This window comes from Salvelinus namaycush, chromosome 27 (assembly GCF_016432855.1).
Source record: "Salvelinus namaycush isolate Seneca chromosome 27, SaNama_1.0, whole genome shotgun sequence".
Taxonomy (NCBI): domain Eukaryota; kingdom Metazoa; phylum Chordata; class Actinopteri; order Salmoniformes; family Salmonidae; genus Salvelinus; species Salvelinus namaycush.
In genome coordinates, this window is record NC_052333.1 from 29,632,143 (window position 1) to 29,649,579 (window position 17,437).

At 41.5% G+C, this 17,437-nt stretch overlaps 2 protein-coding genes across 3 annotated transcripts in view; both read right to left on the reverse strand.

The window, feature by feature from the left end:
* Positions 1-1,683, reverse strand: part of LOC120022230 (venom phosphodiesterase 1) — a 31,237-nt gene extending 29,554 nt beyond the window's left edge. Inside the window, exon 1 of the mRNA XM_038966114.1 lies at positions 1,512-1,683. Coding sequence (XP_038822042.1) covers positions 1,512-1,553 — 42 coding nt within the window. The 5' untranslated portion in view covers positions 1,554-1,683. The remainder of the gene's footprint in view (positions 1-1,511) is intronic.
* Positions 1,684-3,697: 2,014 nt separating this feature from the next.
* The window catches only part of LOC120022130 (ectonucleotide pyrophosphatase/phosphodiesterase family member 2-like), a 30,625-nt gene continuing 16,885 nt past the window's right edge, over positions 3,698-17,437 (reverse strand). For both annotated transcript variants that reach the window (XM_038965976.1, XM_038965975.1), the window contains exons 24-25: positions 9,468-9,621; positions 3,698-4,503 (exon numbers count right to left, since the gene is read on the reverse strand). In XM_038965976.1, the coding sequence (XP_038821904.1) occupies positions 4,333-4,503; positions 9,468-9,621 (325 nt within the window). In that variant the 3' untranslated portion in view covers positions 3,698-4,332. The remainder of the gene's footprint in view (positions 4,504-9,467; positions 9,622-17,437) is intronic.

The following is a 17,437-nucleotide window of genomic DNA, read 5'->3' on the forward strand; positions in this document are numbered from 1 at the left end:
GCGATATTGCAACTTTAAAAGTATTTTTTGATAACTTAGTTATAAATGTTTACATTCCTGTTGTTTAAGAAACATGATACTTTTAGCAGTTATAAATGTTGATAACTCAGTTATAAATGTTTATAGGTCTGTCACCTTTAAAATAAGGTATACTTTTAGCAGTTATACATGTGGGTAAATCATTTATAGATGATTTGAGAGTTCAGTCAGAAGTTAGACATACTTATAGACAGTATTGGGTACTCATCACTACATACATGAGAGAAGATTCAACACTTTGTTAAATATGTTCAGTCAATGAATGGTGGGTGTGAAGACCAAAACAATCAACGCTGTGAGAGGATACCTCCTCCAATGTTTCACCAACCAAAGGTATTACGGTTACCGTTTCACACCAGAGCGTTCACCATACTTAGACTATCACAGAGAAGTGATGTGTGCTGAATCTGGTAATCTGTTAAGGGGTAATGATGATTGAATAATGTCCTGGATGTAAATGACCAGGGTATCAGGGTTTCAAAGGTCTGTCAAGACACGTCATAAAAACCAATCTCTTCTGTTCCTGGGACAGAGCAACAATGCATCACACCCAAACGTTAGAAAATGACTATAGTGTAACTGTGCAACCATTGAAAATGAGGTTGCAAGATTACATAAAGGTTAATCTTATAAACATTTGTAAGTGCATTTAGAAATGGTTAATAACAGGAGGTTATTGGCTTACTATTTGGCAAACACTGACCAGTTATTACATTATTTTGGCCAATGTGATATAACTGTTTATTAATGGTTTATAAGGCATTTACAAATGATTAAATAACCGTTCTAACCCAATTATTACCCCTTTACAAATGGAACCTTATTGTAAAGTGTTACGAAACAAAATGTAGGGTTGCTGAGTCACTGTGGAGAACATATGGTAAAAAATGTGCAAAGAACACAAATACACTGGGCATGTGGAATGGGCCATACACAATAAGCACACATCTGTGATGGTAAAGCTACCAGTCCCACTGAAAAACCTTTCCAAACAATGACCCTTCATATGCCTTACGAGTATCCTTTTGATTGTCATGAGCATTTTTTTGTAGTGCATTTCATGAGTAGTATAAGTATTATTCTAAGAGTAGTTTATTTGTATGCATTATAAAGTACAATTACACCCTTTCCCATAAATCCAATCAATCTTATGCATTTCCTATCTCGATAACATTTAAACTACTTAAAACCTGCTGGTATGTTTTATAACTTACATTAAGCATTTATGAGCCTTTGTAAGGTTTTATAATAACGATTATAATATCTTATGTCTATGTATCAACATTTCAACTGGCTGGTATTTACATAGGATTGCGATGAAATGATGATGAGACAAAAGTCTCACAATACATTATGACTGCATCATGATAAATATTACCTGCAGGCTTTAAGTTTAGTATTACCCATATCTCATTATACACCATTTCCATTAGTGAAACATTCAAAAGAAGCTGGATGTTGGATGCACTTACGACAATAGTCTTCTTTCCCTGCAACTCCTTGCGTATCCCCATAGTTGAGAGCTGTCCAGTTCTAAACACAGTCAACACGAGGTGCTACTTCACCACAACAATGAACTCTGGAACTGAGTGTGGGAAAGTAACTTATTGCCAGAAGAGGGAACCTCATGTTTCTGCAACTGTAAAATGCAGGAGACCAATTGAAAGCTTTGGGAACCTGTCCAGAACTCACCTGATATTAAGCTTCACAGGAAAAGCTAATGATTTACAGGGAAGACGTTTTGCAACTCTGATTTTACAATGTTCAGATCTGATTGCAGAGGGCTAAAAGGTTAGAGAGGCGAGCCAGCAACCGGAGGGTTGTGAGTTCAAATCCGGGGTCCGACAAGAAAATCTGTTGGGAAGTGAGCTGGCAGCCAGAGGGTTGCTGGTATCAAATCCTAGATGCCATTGCCTGCTGTTGTGCCCTTGAGCAAAACACTTAACCCCCCACAATAGCTCCCCGCACCTCTCCAAAAGCCTGTGTATAAATGTGTCTTTCAGAGTGGTTGGGTTGAAAGTGAAAGTCATATTTCGGTTGGACCCAGTGTGCAATTGACCAATAAAGTGATCTTAATCTTAAAATCAATATTTTCTGAGAGTAGGAGACTTTATTCATTTATAGGGCAAGTATTGCCCTGGTCGTATTAGGAATTGGTGACCAATTGTTGATGGTGCAATTTTTGAAATAAATAAATATAGATCATTTAAATCAGCAATCAGCAGTTGAAACAATAATAAAGCATTTCCCCCCCCCGTTTCAGTAAAAAGCTGAGGGATGGGGCTGGAGAAATGCACTGTAACCACTCTCAAATTCATATACAGAGCTATGGATACAAAAATGACAGTGTTATGTATGTTGCTCTGGAGGAACTGCCCCTCCCTACCTTCAGGCCATGCTCAAACCCAACACCCCAACCCGAGCACCGTTCTGCCACATCAGGTCTCTTGGCCCTCCCTCACCTACAGGAGTATAGCTCCCGTTCAGCCCAGTCCAAGCTCTTCTCTGTCCTGGCACCCCAGTGGTGGAACCAGCTTCCCCCTGAAGCTAGGACAGCAGAGTCCCTGCCCATCTGTCACGCCCTGACCATGGAGAGCTGCTTATTCTCTATGTTGTTTGGTGCGTGACAGTGACTTGGGTGGGTTATCTAGGTGAATAATGATCTATGTTGGCCTGGTATGGTTACCAATCAGAGGCAGCAGTTTATTGTTGTCTCTGATTGGAGTTCATATTTAGGCAGCCATTTCCCCATTGTGCTTTGTGGGATCTTGACTATGTTTTTGTGTAGCTGCCTGTGAGCAGCCCAGAACGTCACGCTTAGTTTTTTCTTCTGTTTTGTTTGGTGAGTTTATTCTTTATTAAACATGTGGAATTCTACGCACGCTGCGCCTTGGTCCAATCATTATAACGATTGTGACACCATCTTCCGAATGCATCTGAAACCCTACCTCTTTAAAGAGTATCTTAAATAATCCCCCTCCTCACCTAGACCCCCCCCCCCAAAAAACAAACAAAATCCTGAACCAACACTTGCACTTGACCCCCCCCCCCCCCCCTCCCTTTCCTAGCACTGACTTTATTGAGGAAAAGTGTACTACTATGCCTGTGATATGTGCTTGTCCCACCTAGCTATTTTAGGATGAATGCACTAACTGTATGTCGCTCTGGATAAGAATGTCTGCTAAATTACAACAACAAAAAAATGTTTTAATGTAAAAGTCAATAAATCGTTCATAACCACTGACTTTGGAACTTTAAGAAAACCTTTGATTCTCTGTATGTAAGATCAGTGTAAAGACTGAATCAACGTTTTTTTCCTTCAAAGCATAATCTAAACAGTAGCCTAATCCAGCAATGATTCCACTGAAGGAGGGAATTAAGCTTTGTAAATTATCTGGAAAAACTTTGCAGAGCCACTGTCATCTAAATCAGAAATAACAACCACCCAGATTCTAGTGCGTAGCTTCCACAATTATTCCTCATGGATAAACAGACAAGTATAGCATAAGAAAACACACCTTTTAAACTTAGCGTTTTGGTCTTACTCCAAATACTACAGCCAAGGTTAAATGATTGACAAGATGGTGCTCTCAAATTTCTCTATACATAAACATACATTCTAATTGAATGGTTTCTGTGGCAAAAATGACTCAAATGGTCACCTGCAATATAAGAATTTATTCTGATCAGAACCTTGCCACATGTTAATAATACACAATTTAGAAGGGAAAAACATCCAGATACCATCAACATACATATCAACCATTTGAGGCCGTAGTACTTCAGGCTATAGTACATCATCACTGTGCGGCATTAAGAGATATGAAATCATCTTCCTGCAACCAAAAGGGCCCATTACCTAATCCAACCCATTACTCCACTTCCCCAAACAAACACTCCATTCACGACACAACACTTTCTCTCAAACCACACACAAAAGTCTAATTCCACTTCTACACAAGAGCTCTCTGAATTAGTGTGACTAAGTGGTAGCATTATTATCTTCTACCTAATAAATATGACAAATTGTATACAAATATACACCTAAAGATCAGAGATGTACTGGGGAGAGAGAGAGACCCCACTGGGCACACGCTGGTTGAATCAACATTGTTTCCACATCATTTCAATGAAATGACGTTGCACCAATGTGGAGTAGACGTTGAATTGGCGTCTGTGCCCAGTAGGACAGAGAGGGGAGAGAGAGAGGGGAAGTGAAACACAGTAACAAGATTGAGAAGAGAGTGAAAACAATACAGAGATACAGTAAGAGTGAGTCTGTGTGTGTCTGTTTTAGGTGTCACTCTCAAAGGTGTGCAGGAAGGTCTTGAGGGAGAGGGTCTGGGTGTAGTTCAGGGTGGTGGAGCGGTACATGTCCAGCCCTGTGAGGATCTCCACATCTCTAACCCGCGCTGTGTGCAACTTCAGCAGCTCCTCCACCCACTGCGACTCGTCGTCTGAGCTCTGCAGGACCACCACAAGTCAAGATGAAATTGTTATGTACGTACAGTACCAGTCAAAAGTTTGGACACACCTACACTACTCATTCAAGGGTTTCTATTTATTTTTACTATTTTCTACATTGTAGAATAGTGAAGACATCAAAACTATGAAATAAGATATGGAATCGTGTAGTAACCAAAAAAGTGTTAAACAAATCAAAATATATTTGAGATTTGAGATTCTTCAAAGTAGCCACCCTTTGTCTTGATGACAGCTTTGCACTCTTGGCATTCTTTCAACCAGCTTCATCTGGAATGCTTTTCCAACAGTCTTGAATGAGTTCCCACATATGCTGAGCACTTGTTAGCTGCTTTTCCTTCACTCTGCGGTCCAACTCATCCCAAACTACCTCAATTGGGTTGAGGTCGAGTGATTGTGTAAGCCAGGTCCTCTGATGCAGGACTCCATCACTCTCCTTCTTGGTCAAATAGCCCTTACACAGCCTGAAGGTGTGTTGGGTCCTTGTCCTGTTGAAAAACAAATGATAGTCCCACTAAGCGCAAAACAGATGGAATGGTGTATCGCTGCAGAATGCTGTGGTATCCATGCTGGTTAAGTGTGCCTTGAATTCTAAATACATCACTGACAGTGTCACCAGCAAAGCACTCCCACAACATTACACCTCCTCCTCCATGCTTCACGGTGGGAACCACACATGCGGAGATCTTCCGTTCACCTATTCTGCGTCTCACAGAGACACGGCGGTTGGAACCAAAAATCTCACATTTGGACAGATTTCCACCGGTCTAATGTCCATTGCTCATGTTTCATGGCCCAAACAAGCATCTTCTTCTTATTGGTGTACTTTAGTAGTGGTTTCTTTGCAGCAATTTGACCATGGCCTGATTCACATAGTTTCCTCTGAACAGTTGATGTTGAGATGTGTCTGTTACTTGAACTCTGTGAAGCATTTATTTGGGCTGCAATTTCTGAGGGTGGTAACTCTAATGAACTTATCCTCTGCAGCAGAGGTTACTCGGGGTCTTCCTTTCCTGTAGTGGTCCTCATGAAAGCCAGTTTCATCATAGCGCTTGATGGTTTTTGCAACTGCACTTGAAGAAACTTCCAAAGTTCTTGACATTTTCCAGATTGACTGACCTTCATGTCTTAAAGTAATGATTGACTGTCGTTTCTCTTTGCTTTTTTGAGCTGTTCTTGCCATAGTATGCCATAGTTTTACCAAATAGGGCTATCTTCTGTATACCACCCCTACCTTGTCACAACACAAATGATTGGCTCAAACGCATTAAGGAAAGGAAAGAAATTCCACAAATTAACTTTTAACAAGGCACACCTTTTAATTGAAATGCATTCCAGCTGACTACCTCATGAAGCTGGTTGAGAGAATGCCAAGAGTGTGCAAAGCTGTCAAGGTAAAGAGTGGCTACTTTGAAAAATCTCAAATATAAAAAATATTTTTGATTTGTGTCACGTTCCTGACCTGTTTTCCTTTTTCTTGTATTTATTTAGTTGGTCAGGGCGTGAGTTGGGTGGGTTTGTCTATGTTTGATTTTCTATGTTGGGATGTTTGTGTTCGGCCGGGTATGATTCTCAATCAGAGACAGCTGTCAATCGTTGTCCCTGATTGAGAATCATACTTAGGCAGCCTGGGTTTCACGTGTGTTTTGTGGGTGTTTGTTTCCGTGTCTGTGTTTGTTGCACCACACGGTACTGTATCGGTTTATGCACTGCGTTTATTTGTTTTGTAATTCAGTATTCAGTTTCGTTTTAATAAATCATTATGAACACTAACCACTCTGCGTATTGGTCCGATCCGTCTCGCCTCTCCTCGTCCGAGGAAGAATATGACGATAGCCGTAACAATTTGTTTAACACTTTTTTGGTTAGTACACGATTCCATATGTCTTATTTCATAGTTTTGATGTCTTCACTATTATTCTACAAAGTAGAAAATAGTAAAAATAAAGAAAACCCCTGGAATGAGTAGGAGCAACTTTTGACTGGTACTGTATGTTACATATAAATCATATGTAATTCTGAAATTATTATGATCATCACCTGGCTCATTAAATCTTTGTATTATTTATAGAAAGCATTTCAAAAGACTACACTACATGGTCATCAATTTCGAAAGAGTGGAAATTACAATGACGTTACCAAAACAAGCATAGCTGCATTCATAGAAAATTCACTATATGACCGTCACAAGACAAGGTCATAGTTCAACACAGATAGACAAGAGGTCACGGTCATAAACTGATTTCGTGGGATAAATGGTGATGGTCATGTAGCCTCAGATGACCAATTACAGTACGTTTAGTAAAGGTCACAAACAGATAAGTGATCATGCTCATAAACAGTAGCACTAATGAAAGACCAAGGCACATAACCCAAATTGTTCTTGTAAGTTGCTCTGGATAAGAGTGTCTGCTAAATAACTATACTATGCAACCAAAAAACTGTCGCCGGCAGGGAATTCATAACATAGTGCTTTTGGAAAGTATTCAGACCCCTTGACTTTTTCCACATTTTGTTACTTTACAGCCTTATTCTAAATTTTTTAAAATAATTTCCCTCGTCAATCTACACACATTACCCCATAATGACAAAGCGAAAACAGGTTTTTAGAAATGTTTGAAAATGTTTTTTTTTTTTTAAACAACTGAAATATCACATTTACATAAGTATTCAGACCCTTTACTGAGTACTTTGTTGAAGCACCTTTAGCAGAGATTACAGCCTCGAGTCTTCTTGAGTACAACGCTACAAGCTTGGCACACCTGTATTTGGGGAGTTTCTCCCATTCTTCTCTGCAGATCCTCTCAAGCTCTGTCAGGTTGGATGGGGAACGTTGCTGCACAGCTATTTTCAGGTCTCTCCAGAGATGTTTAATCGGGTTCAAGTCCGAGCACTGGTTGGGCCACTAAAGGACATTCAGAGACTTTTCCCAAAGCCACTCCTGCGTTGTCTTGGCTGTGAGCTTAGGGTCGTTGTCCTGTTGGAAGATGAACCTTCACCCCAGTCTGAGGTCCTGAGCACTCTGGAGCAGGTTTTCATCAAGGATCTCTGTACTTTCCTCCATTCATCTTTTACTCGATCCCAATTAGTCTCTCAATCCCTGCCGCTGAAAAACATCCCAACAGCATGATGCTGCCACCACCATGCTTCACCGTAGGGATGGTGTCAGGTTTCCGCAAGACGTGACGCTTGGCATTCAGGCCAAAGAGTTCAATCTTGCTTTAATCAGACCAGAGAATCTTGTTTCCCCATGGTCTGAGAGTCTTTAGGTGCCTTTTGGCAAACTCCAGGCGGGCTGTCATGGGCCTTTTACTGAGGAGTGGCTTCCATCTGGCCATTCTACCATGAAGGCCTAATTGGTTGAGTGCTGCAGAGATGATTGTCCTTCTGGAAGGTTCTCCCAGAGCTCAGAGGAACTCTAGAGCTCAGTCAGAGTGACAATCGGGTTCTTGGTCACCTCCCTGACCAATGCCCTTCTCCCCCGATTGCTCAGCCAGCTCTAGGAAGAGTCTTGGTGGTTCCAAACTTCTTCCATTTAAGAATGATTGAGGCCACTATGTTCTTGGGGACCTTCAATGCAGCAGAAATGTTTTGGTACCCTTCCCCAAATATGTGCCTCGACACAATCCTGTCTCGGAGCTCTACAGACAATTCCTTCAACCTCATGGCTCGGTTTTTGCTCTGACATGCACTGTCAACTGTGTGACCTTATATAGACAGGTGTGTGCCTTTCCAAATGATGTCCAATCAATTTAATTTACCACAGGTGGACTCCAATCAGAAACATCTCAAGGATGATCAATGGAAACAGAATGCACATGAGCTCAATTTCGAGTCTCATAGCAAAGGGTCTGAATACTTATGTAAATAAGGTATTTCTGTTTATTACATTTCTAAAAACCTGTTTTCGCTTTGTCATTATGGGGTATCGTGTGTACATTGCTGAGGACATTTAAAAAAACAAAAACATTTTAGAATAAGGCTGTAACATAACAAAATGAGGAAAAATTCAAGCGGTCTTAATACTTTTTGAAGGCACTGTAATGTGAAATTTGAACTGACACAGAAGGCTGCAATAAATGCCACCTTCTGCTGACAATGCAAAGCTTAATACATCCTAATCAAACTTCAAAGAAATTCAGTTCCAAACTTAATGTGTAATCTGCACATTGTTTAAGTCATTAACGTGAAGGTCAGAGTTGTGTGAATATCTCGGCCCTGAATCAGACCCTTTATGAGTTTGTGTGGCAAACGGTTAGTGAGAAGAGTGACAGGTAGCCTACAGAGATAGTCATCTGTATTCATTCTAAATGTCACTCCAATAATTCAGTAGGGCAAGGGATGTCCCATGAATGGAAGTCTGAACATAAGAAACTGTAGTAAAGGTTGTTAGATGCAGAGTTGACTCAAGGACTGTGCACTGGAAACAACAAAGTACTTCCCCTACACCCTTTAAGTGTTCCCTTGAAATGATTCTAGGATGTCATGCTAGACCTTTCCCTAAGATTCTTAAGAACTCATCAGCATGAAAGTATCATGTGGTGCCAAGAGTTTGTCAAGCGAATAACGTCAGTTGAATTAGTTTACATAAATACCAACCGTTGCCATGTAATTTCTAAGTAAATAGCTTTTCAATTATGTGGTATTGTTCTGTGAAATAAATACGCACTCTGAGGTTGGATTCTATTTCTATAGAATTCTGAGGTAAAAGCAACTGTGGTTGAATATAGAGAGTCACAGCCATGGGGAAGAATGGTGGAGCCAGTTCCAAGTTACACATAACCACTCATACAGGGTCAGATACTATTTCATCTAATGGTTACAGTAAGTGCTGTCAGTAGGATAACCTGATCCTTGATCTGCGGTGAATGACAATTTATTATGTAGGCTTCTTCAAGCAGAGAGCTAGTCATAGACATAGTGCCCCCATGTGGTGAGAGAATTACCTTGCAGCTCTCATCATTATCTGAGCGGTGGGGTAAGAGGAAGGAGAAGACATTGAGGGGGCCGTCACACGCCTCGGCCGTCTTGTTGACATCCTGACAGTTGGTGATCACTACGTAGTAGTGGGTGGGGACCGGAGCCGAGACTCCGGCGTACCTGGGGGTGACAGTCATTAGTGGTCACTTCAATGAATATACAGACACACACACACACGATGGTACTGAAGGGAATAGCAGATGTTTTACAGGCTCCTGACTATTGTGTATTTTTTTGGCACTGATCTTAACTTTGTTTGTACATAATGTTTCTGCCATTGTTTCCTATGACCGAAAATAACTTCTGGACATCAGAACAGCTATCAGCTATCACAGAACAGCTATCACTAACCTCGATTTGGACGAGGTCTTCTATTTCAATGAGTCGGAGGCAAAAGACATATTGATTTTCCCGGACCAGGCCCAAATCCCCGACACTCGAAGGAGACGGCGCTATACAATTATCAAAATGCCACCCAGAGGTGGCGCTCCTACTGGCCGGTGACTTTAATGCAGGAAAACAGAAATCAGTTTTACCTCATTTCTACCAGCATGTCACCTGTGCAACTAGAAGCGAAAAAAAACCTCTAGATCACCTTTACTCTACACACAGAGATGCATACACACTCTCCCTCGCCCTCCATTTGGCAAATCTGACCATAACTCTATCCGCCTGATTCCTTCTTACAAGCAAAAACTCAAATAGGAAGTACCAGTGACGTGCTCAATACGGAAGTGGTCCGATGACGCTAAGCTACTGGACTGTTTCGCTAGCACAGACTGGAACATGTTCGATGGCATTGAGGAGTTTACCACATCAGTCACCAGCTATATTAATAAGTGCATCGACGACGTGGTAACCACAGTGACTGTACGTACATATCCCAACCAGAATCCATGGATTACATGCAACATCCACACTGAGCTAAAGGCTAGAGCTGGAGCTGTCAAGGAGCGGCACACTAATTTGGACACTTATAAGAAATCCCACTCCGATGAACCATCAAACAGGCAAAGCCTCAATACAGGACCAAGATCGAATCCTATTACACCAGCTCTGACGGTCGTCGAATGTAGTAGAGCTTGCAAACTATCACGGACTATAAAGGGAAACCCAGCAGTGATGCAAGCCTACCAGACAAGCTAAATACCTTCTATGTTCGCGTCGAGGCTAGCAACACTGAACCATGCATGAAAGCACCAGCTGTTCCGGGCGACTGTGTGATCATGCGCTCCATAGCCAATGTGAGTAAGACCTTTAAATAGGTTAACAGACCACCATAGATTACCTTGGAGTTCATGGGCACAGGGACGGTCTAAATGACTATCGCCCCATAGCACTCACATCTGTAGCCATGTAATGCTTTGAAAGGCTGTTCATGGCTCACATCAATACCATCATACCACCCCAACAGATCCACAGATGATGCAATCTCTATTGCACACCACACTGCCCTTTCCCACCTGGACAAAATAAACACCTACGTGTTCAGCATTCAACAGCATAGTTGAATGGGTGGCAGGTAGCCTAGTGGTTAGAGCGTTGGACTTGTAACCGGAAGGTTGCAAGATCGAATCGATGAGCTGACAAGGTAAAAATCTGTTGTTCTGCCCCTGAACAAGGCAGTTAACCCACTGTTCCTAGGCCGTCATTGAAAATAAGAATTTGTTCTTAGCTGACTTGCCTAGTAAAATTGAAAAAAATAGTGCCCTCCAAGCTCATCACTAAACACCTCCCTTTCCTGAAGTGCTGCTGAGGGTAGGCAACAAGACATCCGTCACACTGACCTCAACACGTGGGCCCCTCAGCCCCTCAGCTGTGCATGTTTAGTCCCCTCCACATCACTAAGGAATTACCATGGTCCACACACCAACACAGCCATGAAGAGGACACAACAATGCCTATTACCCCTCAGGAGGCTGAAAAGATTTGGCATGGACCCTCAGGTCCTCAAAAAGTTCTACAGCTGCACCAGTGAGAGCATTTTGACTGGCTGCATCACCACTTGGTATGGTAACTGCTTGGCATCTGACCACAATGCGCTACAGAGGGTAGTGCGTACAGACCATTACATCCCTGGAGCCAAGCTCTCTGCCATCCAGGACCTCTATACCAGGCAGTGTCAGAGGAAGACCCTAAAAATTGTCAAATACCAGCCACCAAAGTCATAGACTGTTCACTCTGCTACCGCACGACAAGCAGTACCGATGCACCAGGTCTGGAACCAACAGGACCCTGAACAGCTTCTACCCCCAAGCCATAAGACTGCTAAATAGTTAAATAATAGCTACCCAGACTATCTGCAATGACCTTTTTTGTACTAACTATTTTGACTCATCACATAAGCTGCTGTTACTGTTTATTATCTATCCTGTTGCCTAGTCACTTTACCCCTACCTATATGTACATATCTACCTCAATTACCTCTTACCCCTGCACATCAACTCGGTAGTGGTACCCCATGTATATAGCCAAGTTATCGTTACTCATTGTGTATTTATTCCTCGTGTTAATATTTTTATATTATTTTCCTCTCTGCCTTGTTGTTCACACCTGTTGTTTACGAAGCATGTGCCAAATACAATTTGATTTGACACACACACACACACACAGAGAGAAACACGCACAGCTGCAGACACAAAACCAAAAAATCATGACCAGAGGAACCGGACCTGGTCGGTCTTATTAAACAAACAAAGCGGTTATAAATCAGAAATATTGCCTCTGAACAATTCCAGAATTCAGATGCTATAATTTATGAAATGTGACCCCCAAATGTATGTATGCATATTTATATTACAGTACTTTCCCATTTATCTGAACTTCAATCGCTACTAAAATGGATGGGCGTCAGTACCATATTCAGCAACCTATTCCTCCACTAGTTGGGAGGACAAGCCCATACATTTATCCTGGTGGTTATGCTTGTGACACTCATTATTTAGGTAAAAGCAGTGGCGTGTTCTCACGCCCTGACCTTAGAGCTTTTTATGTCTCTATTTTGGGTTTGGTCAGGGTGTGATTTGGGTGGGCATTCTATGTTTTGTATTTCTTTGTTTTGGCCGGGTATGGTTCTCAATCAGGGACAGCTGTCTATCGTTGTCTCTGATTGGGAACCATACTTAGGTAGCCCTTTTCCCTCCTTTCTGGGTGGGAAGTTAACTTTGTTTGTGGCACATAGCCCTTAAGCTTCACAGTTGTTTTGTATTGTTTATCGTTTTTGTCGGCGTCATTTCTAATAAAAGGAATATATAACGCTCACCACGCTGCACTTTGGTCCAGTTCTGTTGACGGCCGTGACACGTATACAGTATACATATAATGACTTAAGTCTCTGTGTTTTATAATTTTCATTAAATTCGATTTTGTAAAATTGTCATTTGAGCAGCAACTGAAAATCAAGGTGAATGGGAAGCCGACCCAAAATTGGATATTGCGCAGGGGAGAGGAACAAGGGGTGGGCCCGGATATTTCAACACTGAGAATTACAATACGACTGGCTAACTGGGAGTGCTAAGTAAAAAAATATGTTTTGCTGGCCATGCCTTCTATTTGACAAGAGCACATGTTTGGGCCACCATGGGTTTTTCTGATCTTGCAAATCTGGGCAGGTCCCTTGACCAATATGGAAAATCTAAAAAACACATTATGGCGAGCCTGAAACTAAAGCTCTTTGGTCGAGTCCGGATCAAAAAGGCTCTCGACCAGGCCGCAGTGATCAGTGTCCAGAGGCACATCGAACAGGTGAATAAAACAGAGACATTCTGAAGAAACTGTTAATCGCAGTAATATACCTGAGACAGCAGGAGCAAGCCTTCAGGAGGCATGACGAGTCAGCAACAAGCCTTAACAAAGGTCATTTTGTGGAACTTGTCAATGCATTTGCAGAGTTCGATACTGCCATGACTGAACACCATATTTACAGGTACAGTACCAGTCAAACGTTTGGACAACTGCACATTCAAGGGTTTTTCTTTATTTTTACTATTTTCTACATTGTAGAATAATAGTGAAGACATCAGAACTATGTAACAAAAAATGATTTAACAAATCATAATATATATTATATTTGAGATTCTTCAAAGTAGCCTTGATGACAGCTTTGCACTCTTGGCATTCTCACAACCAGCTTTATTAGATAGTCACCTGGAATGCATGTGAATTAACAGGTGTGCCTTGTTGTTACAAGGTAGGGTTGGTATACAGAAGATAGCACTATTTGGTAAAAGACCAAGTCCATATTATGGCAAGAACAGCTCAAATAAGCAAAGAGAAACGACAGCCCATCATTACTTTAAGACATGAAGGTCAGTCAATCAGGAACATGTCAAAAACTTTTAAAAGTTTCTTCAAGTGCAGTCACAAAAACCATCAAGCACTATGATGAAACTGGCTCTCATGTGGACCGCTACAGGAAAGCAAGACTCAGAGTTACCTCTGCTGCAGAGGATAAGTTTATTAGAATTATCTGCACCTCAGATTGTAGCCCAAATAAATGCTTCAGAGTTCAAGTAACAGACATCTCAACATCAACTGTTCAGAAGAGACTGTGTGAATCAGGCCTCCATGGTCGAATTGCTGCAAAGAAACCACTACTAAAAGACACCAATAAGACGAAGAGACTTGCTTGGGCCAAGAAACACGAGCAATAGACAGACTGGTGGAAATCTGTCCTTTGGTCTGATGAGTCCAAATGTGAGATTTTTGGTTCCAACCGCTGTGTCTTTGTGAGACGCAGAGTAGGTGAAGGATGATCTCTGCATGTGTGGTTCCCACCGTGAAACATGGAAGAGGAGGTGTGATGGTGTGGGGGTTCTTTGCTGATGACACTGTCAGTGATGTATTTAGAATTCAAGGCACACTTAACCAGCATGGATACCACAGCATTCTGCAGCGATACACCATTCCATCTGGTTTGCGCTTAGTGGGACTATCATTTGTTTTTCAACAGGGCAATGACCCAACACACCTCCAGGCTGTGTAAGGGCTATTTGTCCAAGAAGGAGAGTGATGGAGTACTGCATCAGATGACCTGGCCTCCACAATCACCCGACCTCAACCCAATTGAGAATGTTTGGGATGAGTTGGACCGCAGAGAGAAGGAAAAGCAGCCAACAAGTGCTCAGCATATGTGGGAACTCCTTCAAGACTGTTGGAAAGCATTCCAGGTGAAGCTGGTTGAGAGAATGCCAAGAGTGTGCAAAGCTGTCATCATTTTTGGACTCACAGAACCGCTGTTTCAGGCCCTGTAGAGCAAATCTCTTGATGTAAGACATTCTTGTGTACGGGTTGATAGTACACTAAATGCATTGAAAGCCAATAGAAGTGATGCAAAGTTTCAAAGGATATATGACAACACTGATCAGACTGTTGAATGGAAGATGAAAGACGCAAAAGAAGCAGCCGTGTCTGGGATGACTATGAACAGGGACTCAACCACCGGGACAACACTGACAATGACCCAGGCTTCCTGGACAGATACCAAACGACTGTACTTCGAAACGACTCAATTCAATCCTACTACACATGACCCAGAGGTTTGCTAACATGAAGAGCCTCGACTTCTTCTGTGTTCTTGATCATGGGTCATTTCCCGAGTACTCCAAGCAAGAGGGGTTTCCTGACAGAGTATTCACACAGCTGTTCCAGACGTACCCTTTCTTTGACAACCAGAGGTTGAAACATTTGCTGCAGGTAGTCTATGCTGATGCCTCCTTCCACAAACCACTAGGTGAGCTGCTGCAATCACTCGTGAAAAATTACGTGACCAACACTTTACCCGGGGTATGCAAGCTCCTGAAACTGATGATCACCATCCCTTGTCACAAGTACATCGGCTGAATGGCCATTTTCCTGTCTGAAAATGATTAAAACCTGCCTAAACAATAGCTGTGGACAAGAGACTCACATTTGGCAAAAATGTCAATGGAAACGTGTGTGTTGCATGAACTTAAGTCCAGCGGAGTACTGTATGACAAAGTCATTGACCATTTTGCCAGCATGAAAGAGAGGAAGGTGAGTCAACAAGTAGGGTGAGTCAACATGTTTTTCTCTTTGCACACACACACGGATTGATTGGACTAAATTGTTTTTCGGTGTTTTTATATTGCCATTGTATTAGACTAGGCATATACTTGATGTTGTTGAAATGTTTTTTAAATGGTTTGTGTTTTCATCTTTGCCGTAAGATGATCAATGTCTATATGCTTACAATTTCTGTACCATGTTATTCATTATTTTAGCTCGGTTTATTTCATGTTTGCTTCCATCTTCGCCGCCAGATGATAATACTTAACTATTTATCTAGTCTGGACTGTGGGCATATATTCTGCACAGGTTTATTCTAACTTGCATATATTTTTGTGATGAGTCAATGTGAATGTGCTCGTTGAGATGCGGCCTCCGCCAGAAAGGCGCTGTCCAATTTGAGGTGCTGATAGTGGAGGCCGCGCTTTCCGGTAACTCTCCGTGGTCCTGAATCAATAGTTAGACTGTTCAGAGTCTGTTTTAATGCACATCTTGGGGTTACCACAAGTTAACATCAGTATTCCGGGGGGCTTCTCCCTAAAGTTAGCCTACAACATGTCCAAATTTAAGTGCATTGCAGTTGTATTTCCCAATAGGCTATTATAATCTTGCTGCTTCAGAAACATTTTAGTAAGGATGTTATTGTAACTTGAGCAAACCGATGGTCAAATTAACTTTTACAACTAACTTTAACTTTCATTTGACCATTCTGTGTCGGTCATGTAACTGTTACATGCAATATTATCTTTGTGGACATAAACAGGACAGAAGTTGCTCTCCGGTTTTAACTGTGATGAAACACAAATGTATGTGGTTGAATTTATTACGCCACTGTGTGACACTTGTCTTTTGGGACTGTCTGTGACACGATGTAGGCTATGGTTTATCAGCCTTATATCGGCTATCACGGTGCTGTATAAATGCATTTCTAACAGGTTATAGTGAAAACGCAATTATTACAACACAGGTTGTAAAAAATAATATTTGCCTGGCTTGGCTTCCCCATTGATTTTACACACACATCGCTACTGTGTAAAAGGAGATATCATAGCTAAATGTACCAGCCAGTAAAAAAACAAAATACATCCAAATGAATCCAGATCACTCCAATTGAACAGCCATAACTATTTGAACATAGAAATAGAATAACACAAAACATGATCCCCTTTGTTTGTAACATCTTAAAAACACAGGTCAAAGGGCATCATCTTGACCTGTCACTAGGGCTGGGAATTGCTAGGGACCTCACGATACTATATTATCACGACACTTAAAATATGTTTTGCGATTCTCAAGATTGTCACGATACACTATGTATCGGGATTTGATACTGCGATTTTATTGCGATTTGATGTTATGAACATATTGATTACCATATGTCTGCATCAGAGAGAAAAGAGAGAGCATGAGAAAACAAGTTTTGATCAGTCAGGGAATTAAAAGGGCTGAAAACATGTGGGCTCACTATTTAAAAAGAAGACAGAACAAACTATAGGAGGGAAATACTGGAGTTTTGGCGCAGGTACAGCCGACTAGTGCCAGCTAACGTTACCTATCGCTACCTAGAGTTGCAAAATCTATACTTGTAATCAAATATTGACATAATATCATCCCAGAAATAATATTGCGATATGTGACTTGCTTCAGGAAACTAGGCGTATGTCACACTTCACAGGAGAGGCATTTGAATGTAAACATGTATTTTTTTTAATCAAAATGCGTTTTTGGTCAGAAATGCCTTCGGGAACATGTATACTTTCATGTGCTTTAATAACAAACTTGTATTCCATACGTAAATACAAATAAAAGTGTTAAATTACGAGCCTCGTTGGTCTAGCCACGGAAAAAGTCAGGAACCTTCCCGCTAGCAATGATTGGCAGAGATAATGGATGGGCTGCACATGCCGGG